General features: G+C 28.9%; 1 protein-coding gene across 6 annotated transcripts in view; it reads left to right on the top strand.

Moving 5' to 3' along the window:
• CSMD3 (CUB and Sushi multiple domains 3) overlaps positions 1-22,631 on the top strand; it is a 1,251,170-nt gene that overhangs the window by 453,299 nt on the left and 775,240 nt on the right. For 3 of the 6 annotated variants that reach the window (XM_017498748.2, XM_017498749.2, XM_017498750.2), the window contains one exon: positions 18,428-18,505. The exons of the other annotated variants lie outside the window; for them this stretch is intronic. In XM_017498748.2, the coding sequence (XP_017354237.1) occupies positions 18,428-18,505 (78 nt within the window). The remainder of the gene's footprint in view (positions 1-18,427; positions 18,506-22,631) is intronic. 6 annotated transcript variants of the gene reach the window in all.

Genomic DNA, 22,631 nt, shown 5'->3' with positions numbered 1-22,631 from the left:
TTATTATGATCACATAGAAAACATGGATTACAAACAGTATTTTGTACTTGATGTGTGTGTAGACTCAATATATGTGTTAATTTGTTTAATTAACACATTGATAAATCAACTACCTATAATTATTTTATTTAAATAACAACTATGAAATTAATGAGTAATCTGAAAAAACTTGAAATATTTCACAAAGATATTTTCAGTCCATTCCAATTAATTTTCCTTTTGTACTATAGTTAATATCTTTCCATTTACATTATGTGGCAGAAATAATTCTATTTGAAACAATAAGTATGATGTATTTATAGTGAGATTGACAATTTAAAACATACTGGCAAGAAACAGATAAACTAAAACCATGTTATTGAAAAAAAAATTTGGGATCAGGAACAATCATAAAGCTTCACAGTATTTGTACAAATTCACCCATTCCCTCCTTCAAAAACTTCTAAAAAGTAATTTCCAGAAATATTTATTGACAATACACTACAGTATTATTACTAAACCAAAATTTCCATATCTCACATGACTTTTTCTACATTATTTTGTTAGTTTAGTCAGAATTCATAAGAGTACCTATATAGAATCCTTTAAATCTGGCCATACAAAATTTATAAAAAAAACCCAACAGTTTCTGTTTCATATTTTCTGTATTAGAACTAATCATCTATAATCTGTACATATATTTATATTTACTATCATCTCATTATTATATTTATAGTTATTAGAAATAATAAAGAACAAATAATAATTTCATTTAAATTATCTTAAAATAAATTGTTTATTTTCTACTTTATCTCAGTAACAAAATTATTTTTATTCTCCTCCATTTGAAGAGTTTTTGGACATTGAGATAAAAAGAAGCAAAAGAGAAAGAAAATAAATAATGTTAGTTTAGATCTCTTAAAAATTAATATTAACACCATAACACATTTTGCTGTATTAGTGTCCAATAGTCATCAAAATGAGAATTTAATATGTACTGACTGAATTTTAGTCCACCTTTGCCAACTACTATGTGTGAGAGTTTGTTCAGGTCAAATGAACGATTATAGCTCAATTTTTATATTTGCAAAGTAGTTTTTGTAATATCATAGTATTGCATCAGGGTTATTATAAGCATTAAACATGGTAATGATTTGAAGTGCCATAAACTCTTAAGTATTTTCTTCCAATGGAATGATAAAAGCGAATTGCTTACTATCAATGTTGAATTTTGGTCAGAGAACTAGGCTGAAACTATACTTTTCCCCTTATTAGCTTTATGATCTTGAGCAATAAGTTTAATTCCCAAAGTCACAACTCCTCAATATCTGAGAACACCTGCCTCATAGGGTGGTTGTGTAAAAAAAAAGTAGCACAGTTGCTGACTTAATTGTTCAAAAAATACTATTATTATTTTCATTTTATTCACAAAGCATGTTTTAACAATTTGATGTGCATAACATTGTACTGGATAGTAGGTATATAGGAATCAACAATACAATCTATGCCATAGAGCAGTCTACATAATTTTAAATAAAAAGAATAAACACAAATTTATTCTGAGAAACACTTGCATAGCAGTGTTTTCAAAATATTGTTGAATTACAGTAGAGAGACTGACAATCTTTAAATATGAGTCAAGGAGGGCTGCTCAGAGAATATTTGAACTAATTGTTCAAAGATGAATGAATTATGGAAACCAGTAATTTGTATTTATGTTACTAAGGCCCACAGAAAATTGTTTGAGTGGGTATTTAGGCTGAATAGAAATATGGTAAGTCTGTAACAAAAATAAATAAATTATTCAACTATGTTTGAAGACATACATTAATATAAGTAAGCTGAAAAATAATTGACTTTTTATTTACAAAATACTCAGATGTTTAAACCTAGATAACATATATCTAGTGACATTTGTAAATTCATCAAAATAATTTGCTGCCTTAGCTATAAGATATCTTTTGATATCACTTCTTAATCTTTAACTTTAAATATCTTTTTCAATAATTACTAAACCCTGAAGTTCAACATTATAACCCTACGGAATTTAACTAACATTGACTTGAAAAGAGAAGAATGTATGCAATGATATGATTTTAGAAATAGTAAGTACATTGTCTTGTATTTCTAGAATTATCTATTTTAGAACTAGATGGGAACTTTCAAATCATCTTGTATATTATTTTGTAGAGAAACTTATGGCATGGCAGAGACTATAAAAACCCAGTCTTCATTGTCCTGGTCTAGTATTGATAAATTCAAGATTCATTTAGTGTCTTTTATGCAGTCTTTCATTAAGTGATGTTAAAGTACATATATTTTAAGCACAGTTGGGTATCCTTTCTCAAGAAGGTATTCATCATACTTTACTATGTTAAAATAATAATTAAAATATGTTTTACTCCACCATTTTTTACTTTGGCATTGCTTTTCTTGGAGATTTTAGTAGAATTATATTTCCATTATTATTTTTTCATTATATGGACAAGTTCTGTCAGCTTTTAAGGAGCAGTCTTGATAGTTACTGTTTTTAAGTACAAAAATTGGATATATTCTGGGAATATTTTCATATACATATATAATAATTATTAATTATTTTTATTGGACTTCCCAGTGGGAATTTAACTTAGATAAGTACATCTTATAGATTCAAATATGTTATGAGGTTTTACAGACATTACTACTGTTTGTTTTGACATACTATAGTCAATTATGCCATAGTACATTTAACTCTAATGATCATATCAGTAGGTTATTACTTTGGTTAATAAGGGTACATGAAATTATGTTGAATTGAGATTGAAAATGATGTAGATTTTTCTTCTTCAGAACTAGAGCTTAAAAGAAACTCTAACAGTTTTTAAATAAGAAGTACACTATTATTTTTAGGCTTAAGGAAAGAATGGTTAATTCAGCATAAAACATTTATTTTAGGTGAGCAATTTTAATCCAAGAAAGCAGGAATTCTTTATTGTTACCATAATTTATACTGTTTTCAAGTAAGCTCATCTGAATATAAGGCTCAAGTAAGCTCATCTGAATATAAGGCTCAACAAAAATATGAAAACAGCAAAGTATCAGATAGATTTAATATTCACATTAAATTGCCAGTTTATGTCAGAAGTTAAGATTATTATATAACAAATTTGATTTAAGAACTGGTTTAACACTGTTTTACATAAAAAACCAGACTGTGTGAACATAACAGTTTTTAGGTGCCTATTATGTGTCTGTCAACAATAGGTCATATAGTTATGTGTAAAATATATTTTAAAATGTTTTCAAGTGTTTGCAAGCCACTAACACTATTTTCAAATATTCTATTAAGACTTTTATAAGGTAAAAATTTGTAAATCTAAAACATGTTGTTTTAGTTTTTAAAATCTTAATAACCATTATCACAATGAGGGAGCTAGTTTATGAGTGGTCATGTAAATATTTTTATGAATACTAATATATGCCCAGCAAGTAATCAATTATCTGGATTTTATTGTGCATCTTATCTTTCACTAAGCGTGTGATGAATTCAAAAGTACGTTGTATAGTCTCTGATCCCAAAGGAAAAGTTGTAGAGATTAGATTAGATTAATTTAGAAAAATTACCACAGAATGAGGATGGGATATGAGGAAGGATGAGACAACTGGCTTCAAATGCTTGATATGTTGTTCTGTGTAAGAGAGATTAAATCTGTCCTCTGGCATGGGCTGTAGAATTTACTGTCTAGAACTATAAGATAGTACAAAGCAGTTTATTATAAAGAAGGCTGTTTTGACATTCAGGTTTTTTTTTTTCAAATATAGATGTGTGCTACTGGAAGCAGTGAATTCTCAAAGACATTCAAGCATAGATTGTAATGGACAAAGTGGGTATTTAGAAATCACTGAAGTGTCAATGAGTATCTTAATGATTGCTACTGTCCCTTTTAATCCTAAATGTCTATGATTCTATAGAGATATTTTATATATTAATTAATTAATTTACCATCACTTTATATTTCCTACTGGTGTTGAGCTGACATGTACTTATTTCAATGATTATTTACAGCCAATGTATAAACAAACATAGAAGTGGCCAATGCTACCATCAAGGAATTTGGAGATTAACAACCTACTTATCTCATTAAATGTGAAATCATCAGGAATATTTTTTGTTTGTTTGTTTGTTTGTTTGTTTTTCTCAGCCCAATGCCCATATCTGTGCTTTAAATTTGAAAGCTTCTTAATTTGGAGGTCAAGTCCTTGCTTGTCTTTTAGGCAGTGTTATTTCTACCAACAGATGACAGTGCTATTCTTACTCTCTTCACTACCACATTATACTATTTATTTATTCACTCATTTCTCTTTATTCTTTATTTTTCCTTTCTCTTTATGTCTTTCTTTTTTCTCTTTATTTCTTTTCCCTTTTTTTCTGTTCCATCTCCTTTTTAATTTTTTTTTCTCTCTCTCACAAATATCCATTGAGTGCCAAGCTGTCTTCTAGTTGTTGGGTATACAGTATTGAACAAAACTTAGTAGACCTAGCTGTACTGAACTTATATTCAAGTCAGGAAGAAAAAGGAAATAACTAGGTAAACAAATAATTGTATGATGGTAATAAGGGCTGTGCAGAAAATCAAAACAGGCTGTATGGTGGTTTGATTGGTACCTTAGTCTAAGGTAAGGAATGGCCTCCTTGAGGAGTTAAAATTTGAACTGAGACCTAATTAACAGGAAGAAGACACAGATGCTCTTGGAGCCATGCTTTGCAATTCTGGAGACAGTCAGAGGAAAAAGCACACCAGGAAAAAAAAACATGCTAGCTAAAAAGAGCTTGTGTTTAATATGAGAAAAGGAAAACCCATTAATTCTGGTGTTCAATGCACCAGGAGGAAAGTAAGGTAGATGAGGTGGGAAACGTAGGTAGGAAAAACACCATTTGGCTTTTAGGGCTTAAAAATGAGCTTTATATTTATCTAAACCATTGGTAGACTTTAGCAGGGAACATATATTATCAAATGTACTTTTTAAAGCAGTCACTTTAGCAGAATTTGAAGAAGAAATTTCAAATGAATAGGAGAAAGTAGACAAATAGTAGTAGGATATACAGAAGTGCAAGTAACAGTTGATAGTTACCTGGAGTATAGGCCTTATACTATGCTTTTCAAACTTCATTGTGAACATGAATCATCTAGTAGTCTTGTTCAAATGCAGATTGTGACTAGATGGAATTGGAGTTGGATCTCAGATTTTGCATTTCTAACAGATTTCTAGGTTTGCTCATACATTGAGTAGCAAGAACTTAGATGAGGATGATCATCATGGAGAGAGACCAACATTTATCACATAGTCGCAACACTGTCTGTTCCTCATGGGATTTTGTTCTCTTCTAGGATAATCACAATGTTGACAAACACTCTTGGATAATATAGTAAAAGCTAAACTTTTATTCCAGAAGAGTGACTCAAAGGGTGGTAAATTTATGAGTGGATGGGATATTTTAAGGCAGATGGATTTTCTCAATCAATCTTAATGACAATAATTAGTTTTGGTAATCTTTAAGAATGGCTGAGCTACTGATATTGATAATGATTTTGCTGGAAAGATCAATAAAGGAATAGATGAATAAGAAAATCATGAGGGGAGAAACACCATTATATAGGCGATGGGGGGATGAAGGCAGCAAACCACCTTGCCATGTATGTACCTGTGCAACAATCCTGCATGATCTGCACATGTACACCAGAACCTAAAGTATAATAATAAAAAAAAGAAAATCAATACTAAGTCAAATTTTAGCTGATAATTTTAAATTTTATCCTAAATTCTACACTTTGAAATGGTTATTTTTCAGTGCATCAAATAACAAAGAGAAAAAACATCAGGGTTTATTTTCCCTTTACTTACCATGTTTCAAATCTTTGAAAGGCTAATAGATGGAGGTAAAACAGAAAAAAAAATGAAGAAAAGAAAAAGAAAAAGTATGCAAAAATTGATTGCCAAATCAAAAATTCTCAGGAGTTAAGCTTTAAGCATTGTTTTCTTATTTTATATATATGGTGAAACTACATTTGTCTGCTTGAATTCCCAGGTCTTTATTTATGAGACTAATGTATTTATTTTAATATAGTTTTTAAAGTATAACTAAAAATAGGCTGCAGAATTTATAACTTTAAAAAAATTATCTGGTTATGTATAATTCTTATAGAATTACTTAAATTTATTTATTTATTTATTTTGGATGTGAGAACTTTGATAATGGGCAAGTGAATACATAAAATAGAGGATTGTCAACATTTTTGGTGGAGAATTACATACAAATATTGATCATTGTGTGCTTTATCAATATCCTGCCATACTTTTTATTTTTTTCATTGTTCTCTTGATTTTTCCCTAATTATGTTATTTAGTGGAAAGTTGTGTTTGATGTTTATATTGGTAGCTATTTAATAATTCATGTTCAGAAATGTACCAATTTTTCATTTAAATACATATTTATTGAATAACATCCTCATTTTCTATTCATTACATTATTTCATCACATTTGTGAAATTGTCAAAACAATGTCATTCATAACAGTAAATACATTTTAATATTTCTTATTATTTTACATTTTGTCAAATAAGTTCTTTTTAGGAAGAAAGAAGAGAAAAAATAAAATGTTAGAATTTACTTATTAACAGGTTTATGCCTTTTTTTAAAATGTATTGGATAAAAGTACTCAGAATGTCTGAGGACTTGAATGACAATATTAAACAATGAAAATTTATTTTATTCACAAATGGCAAATCTGCAAGTAACCATTTTAACATTTTTATTCAATGCTACCCTTCAAGCCATGCTTTTGAGTTAGTCCTATGTAAAGATTTTAAGAATTTCTGATGTCAATGTTCTTAATTTTTTTTGAATAGGCCTTTAAGGAAACCTATATATATTTTTCAGATTTTCAACCACTTTCTTTTGTTCACCTGTAATCATTCATCAGATATCTTGATAGCTTATTTTTATATTAACACACTATTTCTCATTTTTAATTGAATGAGCAAATAAGGAAAGATAATAATATGCACTGAATTGATCTAAAGGGAAAGCTTAACTTTAAAAATCAGTGATGAAACTATTTTGTGTGTAGCTGATTTCCCCAAATGGTTACAAGAGCTTATTTTACCTGTGAATGAGATGGTCACGGTGAGTGTGACATATGTGACTTTTAAATCTTTTTCTTTGTTAAAATATTTTGAAGAGACTAGATTTTCTATTTGTGCTCAAAGCTGATGCCAAAGCAGACTCCTCTGCCTTTTGGAGTATGAAGAAATGGTCCTATGTGGAGACATTTTTATCTTGTTCAGAATTATTTCAGGGCATTTTCACCCACTTTTGCAACAAGCTGCTTTCCTTGCATGTAGTTTTCTAGAGCATATGGCTACCCTGCTGTGCATGGAGTGAAACCACACAATTAATCTTTACAATTTCAGGAAGAGCAGAACCTTCATATATGGCAGAACAGCATGGTTTTAGGTTTAGGGTACATTGTGTAGGATATTTTTCTTTTCACAATTACATCATTTGTATTCTGAATCATGGACTGTTGATTTTAACTGTTGATGAACTTTCTTTATTTAAATTATTCTTTCAATGCTGTTTTCTCATAATAGCAAATGAAATTAAAGTAACAGTAATGTATAGATTATAGATTAATCTTATAGATTAATTTTATCCAGAGCCCAGAGATGTTAGAAATTTTTCATTGAAGAGGCTTACATTAAGTGGGGGAATGTCTCATCAACTCTTCGGAACTTTCCCTTTAGAAAGGAATGCAGCCAAAGACGATTTTACTAAAAAGACTAAATGATTATTTGCATTTCATATAGCAGTTGGCTTTTGCTACAACTTTTAAATTTATCTGTTCACACCTTTAAAATAAAATATTACAAGGCTTCAAGCCATGGGGTTATACTTGGCACTGTTATCAGAAAATTGATATCTTTATTCAATATTAAATCCAGTTAATAAAGCTTTTATACTTTATTAAGGTAAACATATTTAAAGTCAAATATTGTTGATTCCTTAAAATTTTATATTAAAATGAATAAATGAGGATAGGATATACTAATTTCAATATGGTTTTCTAAGATATACACTTGAGAGCTCTGATTGAATATATGGAATTATGTTATCTATAGTCAGGTGGTATAGATGATAGTATTGATGTTTTAAAGTCAAGTGGATCACCAGATTTTATGAACATACAGACAACCTTGGGCAATTAATTTAGCTCCTCTTCATTTTCACATATTTAAAAAGGGGTAATAATTTTGCATGGATATTTTGTTATTTCAATGCGACAATACACATAGAGTACCTAATGCTTTTGACACACATCCAGTAAATGATACTGCCCCTTTCTGGATCCAGTGCAAGCAGAAAATCTACTGTATTTATATAAAAATCTTGTAAGGTAAAGATAAATATAAACAAATTTATTTTAAAAAGATTAGCACAGTTTTAAATTTTTTAGGTAGCTCATTTGCTTAGGAAAAAATATATAGTTTAATGCAATATTGATATGGATATTGGATATGAGTATATACAGTTGGATTTAACACTATTCATATTGCTTCCATGTATAAGTTATAACAAAGTAATGTATAACATTCAGCTCATTTCAGATTTCTATTAACTCCTTATTTTTTGTTTCCAGTTTTACTTTTAATTGAATTACTTTTCAATTTCGATACAGCCAACTCATTTAAATTTCTATCTGTTCCATCTTTGTAAATCTCTGTGTTTCTCACAGATATAATTGCTAGAAAGCAGCACGGTTGTGCTGTCTACATTTTCAAAACGTTTTCTAAGAAACAAGTGAGCAACCAGTGGTAGGATGATGAGCAACAGCCAACAATAATTCTACCTAGATATTATCCTTTGAAGTACAATGGTGGTCATAGACAAATTAAGAGATTTTGTTGAATACAATATCTGAGATATAGATTTCAAATAAGTCTCTAATAATTTCCATGTATCAGTGATATATTCATCAGAGTGCATTTAGAAACAATGAAACATTGCCTAATTTGAGGAATTTTTCCTTACAAAGGGACTATTTCCAAATGAATGAATGTAAAGAAACCGCAAAGAACCATGCTGTAATCTATGGTAGCGGCAACTGCGCTGTTATGATTCCCAACTTGTTGGGATAAAAGCAGTGAGATGTTGGATAACGTCATCTATTGCAGCCTGGCGTGAAAGGACCAATGCCCTTTAATTAAGAGTCCTAGCAAACTCCAATAATTGCAATGGTGAGGAATCCTGTGGAATAAAAATTCTGATCTTAGCTTCCTCTCTCCCTTCATCGTCCTGCTGGAATCCTTCAGAGGTTAAGGGAGTCTGTTGATAGAGTCTAGTGTTTCAAAAGCTTAAATGTTGAAAAAGATCCCCTGGGGATCTTGTTAAACTGCAGATTCTAATTCAATAGTTCTCAGTGATGTTCTATATTCTGCTTTTCTAACAAGATCCCAGGTGACGTCAATGCTTCTAATGCAATGCCACAATTTGTGTAGCAAGGATGTAGCCATTCAGATCAAACTTCTGGGCAGAGAACAAGGAGAAGAATAGGGAGAATGGACTTGGAAAAGCAAATATAAAACATAGATGTTTATGATGAGTGTGTTGGCATTTTGAATAGCCATGAAATTAGCAGTAAAACACTGCATTAAATACAACTGTCAAAACCCATCTATGTTTGTTTTAAACAGAATCTAGGTACTGATATGAATATTTCTAATGAACTTTAGTAAAATATAATGACCTGAAATCACAGGAATGGTAGATTGTTATTATTTATTGAAGCAATTCATTTTCTTCTATTTTTTCCTGTAAATTTTTTTTGTAAATTTATAAAATCATTCAGTGCACTAATGAAATTTGCAGTGAAAGAATATATGCCACTGTCCATAGTCTGAAGAAAGTCATTAACTTTGGTTACTATTTTTCATAAAGTTGCTTCTTTCCTAATTAATCTCATTTTAGAAGGCATTATAGTACACATAAGTGATTTCTTATATTAAGTGCAAAATAAATATTTAATGTAATAATATTTTATCTTGAGTAATAAAATACTAATGTTATCTTTCATGTAACAATTTATAATCATTATCTGTGATAAAATTAATTTTTGAAATGAAAATACAAATTAGAAACAAAATAAAACAAATAGAAAATCACTTTTCTTCTAGAGAACATAATTTATCAAAACAAAAAATGTCCCAAGAAAGTGCATACATTGAGTGGATATTAATATTAACTGTGCAACCAAAAGCAATTTAAAAAGTTAGTTAATTTGAAGCTGTCAGAAAATAAAGATTAAAAACAATTAAATTAAAAGCAGACAGTTTTAAAGTGTTAAAAGTATCTGCGAACTATACCAATGGTAACTATTCCCATATGGTGACTTTTATTATGCCAGTTATAAGAATCCCTAAAGAGAATATAAAAATCCCACATTTTTCATATAATCCTGACATTTTAAAGCATACCATAACTGTAAGACCTTTTACACCAAGCATTGCGGATGCATCTGCTGTTATCTTCATAAGTGTTATGGTTTCCTGAATTTGTTCCATTTCTAGGAAGAAAGAAAGCCCATGTACAAATTTTAGAGTCTTTATGCAATGATTGGTTACATGGTTTTTTAGCCAGTTATGTAGGCTGTTCATGGTCTCCTAAATAAAAATTAATAACTTTATTCAATCTTTAATGCCTATGAAAATTAACAAATTGGTTTTATTAAAACAGAATGCCTCCTTTCCATACTCACCACTCTGTTCAGTTTTCCATTTGAAAAATTTATTAATTAGTCTAAAATAATTGAAAAATATAATTCCACAGATTTAGAGACTAGGTCAACCTCATTTCAACACTGAGACATGGAAACTTCAGGATCTTCCTTTAGAAAATGGAAAATGGGCTTGTTAGTGGAGAACCTTGAAATGCATTAAATAATTATTTATATAATTTATATGATTTTATTTATATGGTTGTATACATTTTTACCAAATATGGCATTTTGATCAATGATTTGGAGAGGTTTCTAACTTTGAATAGAAAAGTAAAATTTAATTTAGAAATTCAGGGAATTTAGATAATTTACTTTGTGTATCATCCCTACGTAGTGAAAAAGACATAATACAAAATAGTTGACAAATTTTTGGTAATTGTATCATGAATCAAAATGACTTCTGAGACTGACTAGACCTTAATATTATAAATGGGAAATAATATTGGTACAGCTAACTAACATTTAAAGATTCTTGCTACTTGTTTATTTCTATAATTTATTATATAATTTAAGCACAGTATTAAAATATATGATTTTATGTTTTTTTCACATAAAAATCGAACATCACATACATTTTATGTTTACACTTCCTATATGCAAGAATAAGTGCTAGCTACAAATGAGCATTGTGGCATAATTAGGAGGTTAAGATTTTGAAAAATTTATTGGATTTTCTGAACCACATTACTTATCTCTAAGGATTTTTTTAATGGAAAGTACATTACGATTTTAAATAATTATAAAAATGAATAATATTTCTTAAATTTATCTAGTTCAATTTCATCATTTTTGAATTTAAAAAATATTTTAAATCTTGTGTATCCCTAGTATGTTTATATTTACCAATGAATTTTTCTGTGCCTTAAGAACTTTTTTAAATTCTTATTTTTTGTGTGTGCTTTTTTTTTTTTGGTACTTAGTTGTACTACTACTTTTCTCATAAAATTATGGCCATTGTTTTTCTTTATACAAAGTTTATCTTCATTTTTTTAAACATATTTTGAAATAAAATATTTTTCACAAAGATTCAAGAGCTACTTAATATTATGTCACTGAGTTTTCTATTACACCTTTTTCCTATGTAACCCAGAAACATGATCTAATTGCAGGATACCTCTAATCAAGTTTTAAAAAATTGTGCTACAGAAACATTTATAAAACAGATATTATTTTCTCAGAAGTTTATATTATTAATAGATTAGTAAACCTTACATGAAAGATGTTAAAGGAGCTACTGCAGGAATGTTGTTTAGTTTTCAATCTAGTAGCAGTATAATTTCTTCACCTTTCTTTGTCTAAGGATTACATGCAAGAAGTAATCAGTAGCAGTCTCCATGATAAATATGTTCCGGAAAGTGTTTTGTTCAGCCAGCACAGGAAGGAGAAAAACAAAGTTAAATTTTTATATTTGTTGCCCTGTAATGTAAAGCCACTATTCACTTTTAAATCAACAAAAGAAATCATCTTTATACAGATAAATAATTTTATAACTCCTATACACATTTTAATATCCTGAATAGAACTGATAATTCTAATTACATTAGTCTTTCTTTTCTTTGGCCTAAATTCTACTCCTAAATAGTTAAGAATTACATCTCTTAGAACTATATAGAAAAGTTAATCAACATGTCCCGTATCTTATAGAATCAGAACATAGGTCTGCTAACTCCTAACCCAGTGAGCAAAATGCCAGAAATAACACACTGTATTTTAATGTTACTTTAACCTCTAGTCAGTGACTGATTAGTTGTAGTACTCATGTAAATAAATCTTCTGTCAATAGTGAGATGTGCCATTTTCTCAAAATCAAATACACATGCAAAGACATGTTAGTTATTTTCAATATCCAAAAAATTAAAATAAAATTATTTCATTAGCAGTATAGTTTATTAGTTTACTATAAAGTGAAAGATAAGATTATCATGAATAAATTGAAAATAAAAAGTAGGAAACACACATCCAGGTATTGTATCAAAAAATACAGTACAGAAGAGGAAGAGGAAGGCATTATTGTACTTTTGAAAATAAAGGTTAAAATGAAGCAGAAACAAAAACATAAACAACATACTAGTGACTTACTTGTTCATAAGAAATTCTTTTCCTTTTTAAATATATTACCATGATGTGGCTGAATTATAAATTTATAATACAGATACTGACACTTCCAAGATACTTTATTGTCAAAATAAATACTATAAACTTGGAAGAATAAAATAAATACAAAATTAGAGTATTTCATTCATTCTATCTTCACTATTGTATTTGAATATAAGTGGAAAAAAAAGAGGGCTTCAGAATGTTCTGAAAGGATTTAATAACTAATATCACTGTCTTCAATGAGAGCGCTATGCATACGTGAAAGTAAATTATTTCCAATAAAAACAATGTTCTGCCAACTAATACTAAACATGTCTGTTTCTTCCTTTTCAAAGTTAAATGTTCTGCATATTACATATTTTCGCTATGTATGCATAGCAATGAAATAGAACAATGTATTTCAGATAGATAACTTTTGAAATTATATAGTGAAAGACTCAATTTTTAGGGGAACTTCAAGCCAGGGAATGTTTTATGACTTTAAGGTATAGAAGCTCAGTGATAAAAGGACCAATTAAAGGCCATCTTTTCCAAACCTCTGACTGATAACTTAAAGCCTTTCTACTATACCTATTTAATATGATCAGTTTCCTAACATTAACAACCAGTACCAACACTAAATCTACTTCCCAATCTATTTTATCTCACCAATACCACATGTTCTCAAGTTACACTTAAAAAGTTTTTGTGACATAAAACATAAAGACAAATGCCTGTTACACCAAAATAGTTGATACTAGAAAAAAAATCAAGCTATAATTTATATGCATGAATATATGGTTAATTTTTATAGTAGGCATTTTAATTTAAATTATTTCAAGTAATGACTTTTGCTGAATAACATGAAAATTAGATGATGTTTAAATAAGAATCAATCAATATCATTTTCTTTTTGTAAGTTTTTAAAAAGGGTTTCAAATTTATATTGATCTTGAAGACAAAAGACAACGTGGAAGATGACACAATGATAATTCACTACGCGGCTTAAAACTACTCTAATGTAGGTTACAAAACACAGTGGTTTTCCTATTGTCCAGAACTTACAAGCAAATAAAGAGGGATTTGATAGCTGGCCCAATGTTCTTCCCTGTCAGATCATTCTCGTATTATAAAGTATTTCTATTAAATTAAACAAAAAAATAGTCAAACCGAAAATGTAATGAAAACTTTTTAAATGATTAAAAATTGTTCAGCATATGAAAGACAAAAGAAAATAAAGGAAATGAATCATTGTGCACATACCTAAGAACCCTGCATTTAATGCTTTCTAATATTATTAGAGTATATATAGTTTTTCTATTTTTCATCTAGAGATTTATAAATGAAAAAATGCTTCATCTTGAGCATTCATTTTTTTAAAATTAATCTTTAAGTTCTGGGGTACCTGTGCAGATCTTGCACAATTGTTACATAGATATACACAGGCCATGGTGATTTGCTGACTCCATACCCCCTTCAACTACTTTAGGTATTTCTCCTAATGTTATCCCTCCCCAACATCCCCACCTGCTGCTATGGCTCCTCTAGACTCACACCTCCCCAGCAGACCCCAGTATGTGATGTTCTTCTCCCTGTGTCCATGTGTTCTCATTGTTCAACACCCACTTATGGGTGAGAACATGTAGTGTTTGGTTCTCTGTTCTTGTGTCAGTTTGCTGAGAATGATGGTTTCCAGATTCATCCATGTCCCTGCAAAGGACATGAACTCATCATTTTTTATGGCCTCATAGTATTACATGGTGTTTCTGTGCCACATTATCTTTATCCAGTCTATCATTGATGGGTATTTGGGTTTGTTCCAAGTCTTTGCTATTGTAAACAGTGCGTGAATGAACACATGTGTGCATGTGTCTTTATAATTGAACAATTTATAATCCTTTCGGTATATACCTAGTAATGGGATTACTGGGTCAAATTATATTTCTAGTTCTAGATCCTTGAGGAGTCGCCACACTGTATTCCACAATGGTTGCACTAATTACACTCCCAGCAACAGTGTAAAAGTGTTCCTATTTCTCCACATCCTCTCCGACATCTATTGTCTCCAGATTTTTTTAATGATCACCATTCTAACTGGTGTAAAAATCACTTATTCCCATTTTAGTTCATGATCAATAAAGGAAATTCTCCCAACAAAATACCTTTAGTTAAAAGACTTAGAATTGCCAGTATCGTACATATTCATTCATACACTCATACAAATATGGCATGTATATGACAGGCCAAGGTGGGTGGATCACTTGAGGTCAGGAGTTCCAGACCAGCTTTGCAAATGTGGTGAAATCCTGTCTCTACTAAATTACAAAAATCAGCTGGGTGTAGTGTTACGCAACTGTAATCCCAGCTACTGGGGTAGCTGAGGCAGGAGAATCGCTAGAACCTGGGAGGCGGAAGTTGCAGTGAGCCAAAATCACACCACTGCACTCCAGCCTGGGTGACAGAATGAGACTCTGTCTCAAAAAAATATAAATAAATAAATAAATAAACCAAAAACAAAAATATGACATGAACAAAATATTTTTCCTACCTTTGAGAAGCTTACCACACAGTGAATTTGAATTGCCACACATGACACACTGTCTAAACATTTTCCTTAACCTGTACAAAATACCATGATTTATTTTAACATTCACTTTATAATAAATTTTACTTGTGTATTACTGAAATGCATCAGTTTAAAAGGTCAGGTTAATTTGCTAAATTAAATGTGGTCATTAGAAGCACTCATTACTTGATGACAAGTCAATATTTATTCCATGTATCTTTTATACATAGTGAAATCTATATTTTTATGGCATATATTGTAATATTAAATACCTGATACATGATTTAGAATAGTCTTGTAATTAATACTTTCAATATTTATCCTTTTATTCATTAGGAGATACACATTATTCTTTATATTAAAAATATAAACAGCTAAAAATTTGTTTTCTGTTTAACATATTTTAAAGTTTTTGTAAATTTAAATTTTATATTATTTATTCACATTTTTTCATGTACAAAAGTGATTATTTTCCTGAATTTTCACCTTCTGCATCTGTATTACAATTACTATTGTTATTTTTTTAAATATAGATGTATCATTATTCAAAATAACTTAAGGTGCTTTTAGAAACAGGAAAAATCCTATACAACCAAAGAATTAAATCAAGATACTTATAAGTAGGCATGTTAATCTGTCTCCTTCTCCACACACCACCATTGTCCCCCAGTATTAGCAACTTGTTATTTACAACATTGAATTCTTTGATCCGTAGAATTTTATTCTTCTTAATTTTCTCCTTTGGCCAGATAATCTTTTCATTTACATTGCTTTATTCTTTTTGAAATCCAGACTTGTGTTAAAATCACCATGAAATCTTCAGACTTATTTGTAATATTATAAAGTCAAATCTTATAATGCAGAGAAAAGTAGAGGTAGATTCCTACTTATAATTTATGTTTCCGATGGAAAAATCTAGAATAACGCCAGAAAATACAAAATGCAAATTTTGTCAAGTATTTTGAGACATCAGAAAATTCACATGTGACAAGACTAAATTTAGAACTGCTGAACATTTAAGAAAAATTAATTTTAGGTTACCATGGCAGTGGGGCCAGAGGTGGAAGAGAATCAAAACAAAAAGCATCACTTGGGAGGGATGTAGTTATTTTTTCACCATAAATAAGGATTCATAGTTAAAGAATCTTGCAACTATAAAGAAAGAGGACATCTAGTCCTAGCTGCTTACTTTGAGAGAACAAAACAGGTAAAAAGGCAGATTCTTGTCCAAAATCCCACAACTAGTACTTACTAAGAATTAGTCTTTTAAACTCTGCTCCAATTATATTATTCCTTTTTTTAAAAATATATGCTGTGTATATAGATAGTTCAAAACTATGTATTCACATAAACCATTAGGTCCTTTTTCTACTGTTCTACATTTGAAGATATTAACAAGAAAAAACTCAACTTTAAAATGTTTCGTAGACCAATAAACATCCATAATTTGAACTAATTGCATAGATGATGTTCAGAAATAGTGAAGTGGTGATTTTAAACCATCTAACAAAAATCAGTTTCTCTCCTTTTAAATTTATAGCATGAAAAAAACCCATTAGCATAACATTTAAGGCTATCATCCTCCACTATAAACTTGATAAAAAGTAATACGTAAAGAGTCCCACACTGTAACTGAGCAAGTTAATTATCTTTCTTGTTTTCTTGTTTATGCTATGTTTTTTAAAAGAAAATAATTGAAGTGGGGAAGGGTGATGAGGAGTGATTGGTCAATGGAGACAAAAATATAGTAAGATGGAAGGGTGAGAAGACACAAGTTCTAGCATTTGATAACACAACAGAGCAACTGTATTTAACAGTACCTTATATTTCAAAATAGCTAGAAGAGAAGATTTGGAATGTTTTCAACACAAAGAAATAATAGATATTTGCAGCGTTGGATATACCAGTTACTCAGATTTGATCATTACACAGTGTATGCTTATATTAAAATATCCTATATACCCCATAAATATGTATAACTACTATATATCCATAAAACTTATTAAAAATAAAATGAATGATATTTAAATATCTCATTAGGACAGAATCCATAACATTTTTTAATTAGTGGAGTTTTAATTAAATAAACATTTCTTCATTTTACTTGATGTTAAAAACGTAAATATAATGTTTTCTGAACTATCACTTACCACATTTTAAAAATCCATAGCAACTGTAGTTAATCAAATAATGCATGCTTAAAATAAAATAATACTTTTTTAAAATTTGAATTACTGAAATATTTTTATCATATCTCAGGTTTAAAAAAATAATTCCTTACCTACTTCATTGAATTTCTATGTATTTTTTTTTTTCTTGGACTATCCAGTTCTATCTGTTTTAATTTAGTGCATAATTAAATATTTAAGAATAGCAATAACATATTTTGGATGGGCTCCAAATAGCTGTAATTCACTTTCGTATATTGTGTGCAGTATGGACTAACATCAATCATAGTGTCAAAAGCAATAATAATGAATGGAAATGATTGTTAATGGAAATACTGAAATACATTTAAAATTTTTCTAATTAAGCCATTTTGTTTAATGTGTCCTAACATTTCAAATAGCCTAAATTTTTAGGAGATTTACTTTACAAAACAAACCTATTAAATCCTTCCCACTATTCTAATACTCCAGCATTTTTACTTTGCTAGTTTATTTATTCCATAAAATTTGATGAATTCAAGTGGTTTATGATAAAGTGTTGAGATTTCACTTTTATATAAAAATTTGGACAGTTAAAAAATACAGTTTTAAAAAATATGTATATGCAGGATTTTCCCTGTAGAATATTTAAAATCTTTCTACACTGCTTAGTATTTTACTACTAAGTGATTATATTGCTTTGAAAAAATTCTTCTGGGTACTGTATCAGACTTAAGAAAGTGGTTTCTTTATCTTGCATAATTCCATGCTAACAAATTTCTTAACTTGAATTTCATTTTAAAATTGTATTTCCTGATACATGTTTTTGTTTGTTTTCTTAACTAGTGAAAAAGGCCATAGATTTTAAATCTAGAGGATTTAAATTGTTTCCAGGGAAAGACAACAGCAACAAGTTTTCTATCTGTGAGTGTACTTCTTTTTTGTTACTTTCTCTAGTGCAAGAGTGAAGTTTGTGGTGTCTGTGTTGTTTGTATGTGTTTTACCAAAATATTTGTGTATTTACCAAATTAACTGCATTAATATCTGTATAACATGCATGATGATTATTCAGTATTATATTTAAATATGTATTGAGTTAACAGATTAACATAGTAAACTCCAAGCCTTAGATTGTTTTTGATAAAGTTTATTTTATATTTCAAAATGTAAAAATATTCTTTTTATCATATGTGTTGAGGACACTCAAGTTTTGTAGTTCTAGGCGGTGAGGCAAAAATGAGTAAGATTTCTAAAATTGGTGGTTTCTTGTAGGAGTTTTTGATTGACTACATCTCCATTTCAACAAAAGTGTTTTTCTAAGAAAGATTACTTTTAAAATAGCATTTTTTATTTAAAAATAAACAAAATTCTTAATTTGAGCTAATTTACATAAAACTCTTGAAATTAAACATTTTATAAAATGATTAATTATTGCTATTCACTATTTGAAAATCTTATAAAATGGCCTGAAATAAACAATTTTACTTACAAAATCAGGGCTTTATATATCATCTGACCTTCATCCCGTAATCTCAGATTATGAATCATTGTTTAGAGCATTTGTTTAAATGACCATAAACAAACATGGAATTTTTTAGTAGAGCTATTCATTTTTGTATTAAAAATTAATAATAGTAATTGCTGGAAATTCCCAGCAACACTGTTGCATATTAGAAACTTTGAAACAATCCATTTATGACATAATACCTGATTTCCAAAATAACATTGCTAATATTCGAGTAGTTATTTTAAATTTAATATGTATTGTTGCTGTTTATTCTTCAACAAAAATGTATTTGTTAACTTGATTTTTCTTCAGTTCCAAATACCTTATGAAATAAGTTTATAATGATTTCTATAACAAAAATCGCTTATTATAGCTATATCAAAATGGATTTTACATATATGTTTATTGACTTGTACATATAAACAGTAAATGAAACAAATTGATCAGTTATGTCAGTTATCGAGAAAAAAATTTGGAGTCTTATGTTATCTGGTATTTTAGGGTGTCATAATTTTCAAATCTGATTTTTACATTTTATTAGTTAGACTTGAGAATACTAAACCAAAACCAGAAGAGATATCACCAGGAAATCATTGATCCACTTGGGTTACCTGTTTAAAAAGCACTAAACAGCTAATTTCAAAGAGTTTAGTTGTATAATTAATATTTCTTCATGTATTTTGGGGGCTAAAAACATATTTTTAAGATTGATACTGTCAGTTTATAAGGAAAACAAGCAATGCCACAATATGACTTATATGTAAATTATTCAACATATTTTTGAAGGGCATATTTTCTATAATAAAAAAATGTAACAAATTGTGAGATGTGATGACTCTGACATGTCAGATTTCTTCATGTCATCATAAAATAAAAGCTAAATGTTAGCAAAATTAAATATTATGTTTACTACATTTTTTCTAATATTTTGTCTGGCCATATATTATTTCTGAATTCTAAGTAGAATTACAACATATTAGAATGGTTTACGTTCTTCTCATTTTATCTACACCTATGTTACTTGACATGTTCAAACTTCCAAATGTTCTGGGAAATTCAGGCTATTGTACTAAAAGATCTAGGACTTATAAGGCATGGTAAGATATATGTAACTTTATATCCCTGATGGTATATTGCCTTAGTGGAATTTATATTATTTTTACTTTTCTTGTACATGGATTATGAAGGTGAACAAAAACAGAATTTAGACATGACTGTATATCTAGGAAAAAATTCTAATAAAAATACCTTATTTAAGAAATATTTGCTTTAAAACAGGCAAAAAATTAATGTGAGGCAAAAATGTTAATAATTTGCTCCATATTTAAAATAAATTTTGCATTTATTTTTTATAAAATATTTTTAAATATTCTTCCTTTTTTTGAAGAAAAGTAATTCTAACTTCAAAATATTTTTTGCAAATTTTCTATCATTATAAAATAGCAAGCCAACATTATTTTAAATTTCATTTTACAATAATTTGTTTCTAAAATTTTAATAACTGATTTCAAAAATATATTCTTTCATTGTTGTTTGGAGTAAAGAGTTATATTATTTTAATTTGTATCATTATTATATATCTGTTTCAAGTACACTTTCAGATCTTCATCTCTTTAATATTATTTATTTAACATAGGACACAATAATTAAAAAGAAAGAAAGTTTTTATTGTACATTCATCTTTCAAATAAAAAAAATATTAAACCTCGCGTTTTTTGAAACAACGATTAATTCTATTATAGGCATGGCCTGAAGTGAGTATAAGCATGGAGGACATCAAATGCCCACACTGCCAAAGTATGTGTGTAAAGGTCTCATACTGGTACTTTACATTTTAAGTAAGAAATAATTTAACAAGAGATTCAGGAAGCTCCAGTAGTGTTTATGGGCAGAATTTGTTGATTTAAATGGCTAACTCACATTTTTTTTTTTTTTCAGCTTTTATACCTGAATGCTAAATTGCCCCAACCTACCCCTTTTTCTTTTTCAAAAATTGATTTCACCAAGAAAAGAAAATATGGATTTTTTTAAATTTTAAAAGTAAAAAGGTTTTATATTTTTAAAATGTTTAAATTAATGAACTAGTAGTCTTTCTAACTTCTTTAGTAGGCTCCTCTAGAATATTATTGTGGAATTATAAGGAAACTGTGAGCCTGACAGAAATGATTGTATTTCCTCTTCTATTCTTCAAATCCATACTTTTATTAATTCATATTATCTGCTCATTCCACAATTCCTCCATGGCAGTACCATGCTAGACTAAGAAGGTAAAAGTGTGAATAAAATAAATTTTTAATCCTCAAGGATTCAGTATTATATTGGGAAGCTCAATTAGTTAAGAGGTAACACTTTGTAGAATGTGAAGTGTGTTAGTATAAAAAATAACTACACAAAGTTGATATCAATGATGTTTGAGTTCAGAAAATAATCCAAAGCACTTGATAAGTTGAAATAAAAATTTAAATCTAGTTTTTAAAAATCTGAGAAAAATGACAATGTAAGCAGCTAGAAGTGGTGAAATTTAGTCAGAGTCCACTTATTTTTATATTTAGGGTATATTATGTGCTATATAAAATCAGAAGCCTTAAGAAAACATGCTTATACTATTCATGTAATTAACCTTTAAAGACAGTCATATGCTTAAAATGCAACAAGTTGCTATGCAAATTAAAAGAAGTAAAAGTGATAAATCTGTCCAATTGCATCAGTGACAGTATGAAATGAAAGCAGTTGATTGAATTAATACTAACTTTGTTTAATTGTCTTGGCATCACTTAGCTATGGGCAATTATGAAATATAGAAATATCAAAAGAGATGAAATATTATACATTTTTCCTAATTTAAAAAATGTTAAATATTTACAATTAGAGAATATGAAATAGACATACCATGCAGAAGCTCTCTCATTATTCTTACATTTTAAATTGGAAAGTATTTCCTCTTGCAGATGTCCAGAAATGGTGGTTTAAATGACACTTTCAAGCAGACAGAAATAACTTGACAATTAAAATAATAAGAATTGTGATTAATTAGGTAAAAGTGGTGAAATTATATACATGTTCTGCATTTTAAGGTAAAATGTTTGGAAAACTGTTTTGAATCATAATTAATGACATAGTTTCTGTCTTGCTGAGCTTTCTGAGCAGCTAGAGAGTTCAGGGTTAATAGTAGAATTTCTCAAATCAGACTGCCTGAGTTTAAATATAGAGTCTCATTAACTAACAATATGACTTTGGACACATTTGTTCACCTCTCCGTGACTCAGTTTTCTCACCTGTAGAAAGTGTAAAATAATAGTAGCTACTCCTAAGATGGTTGTGAGAACGAAATGGGGTAATACACATAAAGTATGTAGAATAGTTCTCGACCCATCGTTATATAAGTGTTCGCTATTATTTAAATTCATATAAAATGTTTAACAAAATTTTATTTTGAGACAAAATGATAGTGAAATTGTAGAAAAATGGGATTTTTCTTATTTTTACTTTTAAATAATGTATTCACAAACTGCTTGTCTGTGTTACAGACAATATAATCTGTAA

This window comes from Cebus imitator, unplaced genomic scaffold (genome assembly GCF_001604975.1).
Source record: "Cebus imitator isolate Cc_AM_T3 unplaced genomic scaffold, Cebus_imitator-1.0 Scaffold250, whole genome shotgun sequence".
NCBI lineage: Eukaryota > Metazoa > Chordata > Mammalia > Primates > Cebidae > Cebus > Cebus imitator.
Note: the sequence above shows the minus strand (reverse complement) of the source record. Positions and strands in the feature narration are given on the sequence as shown.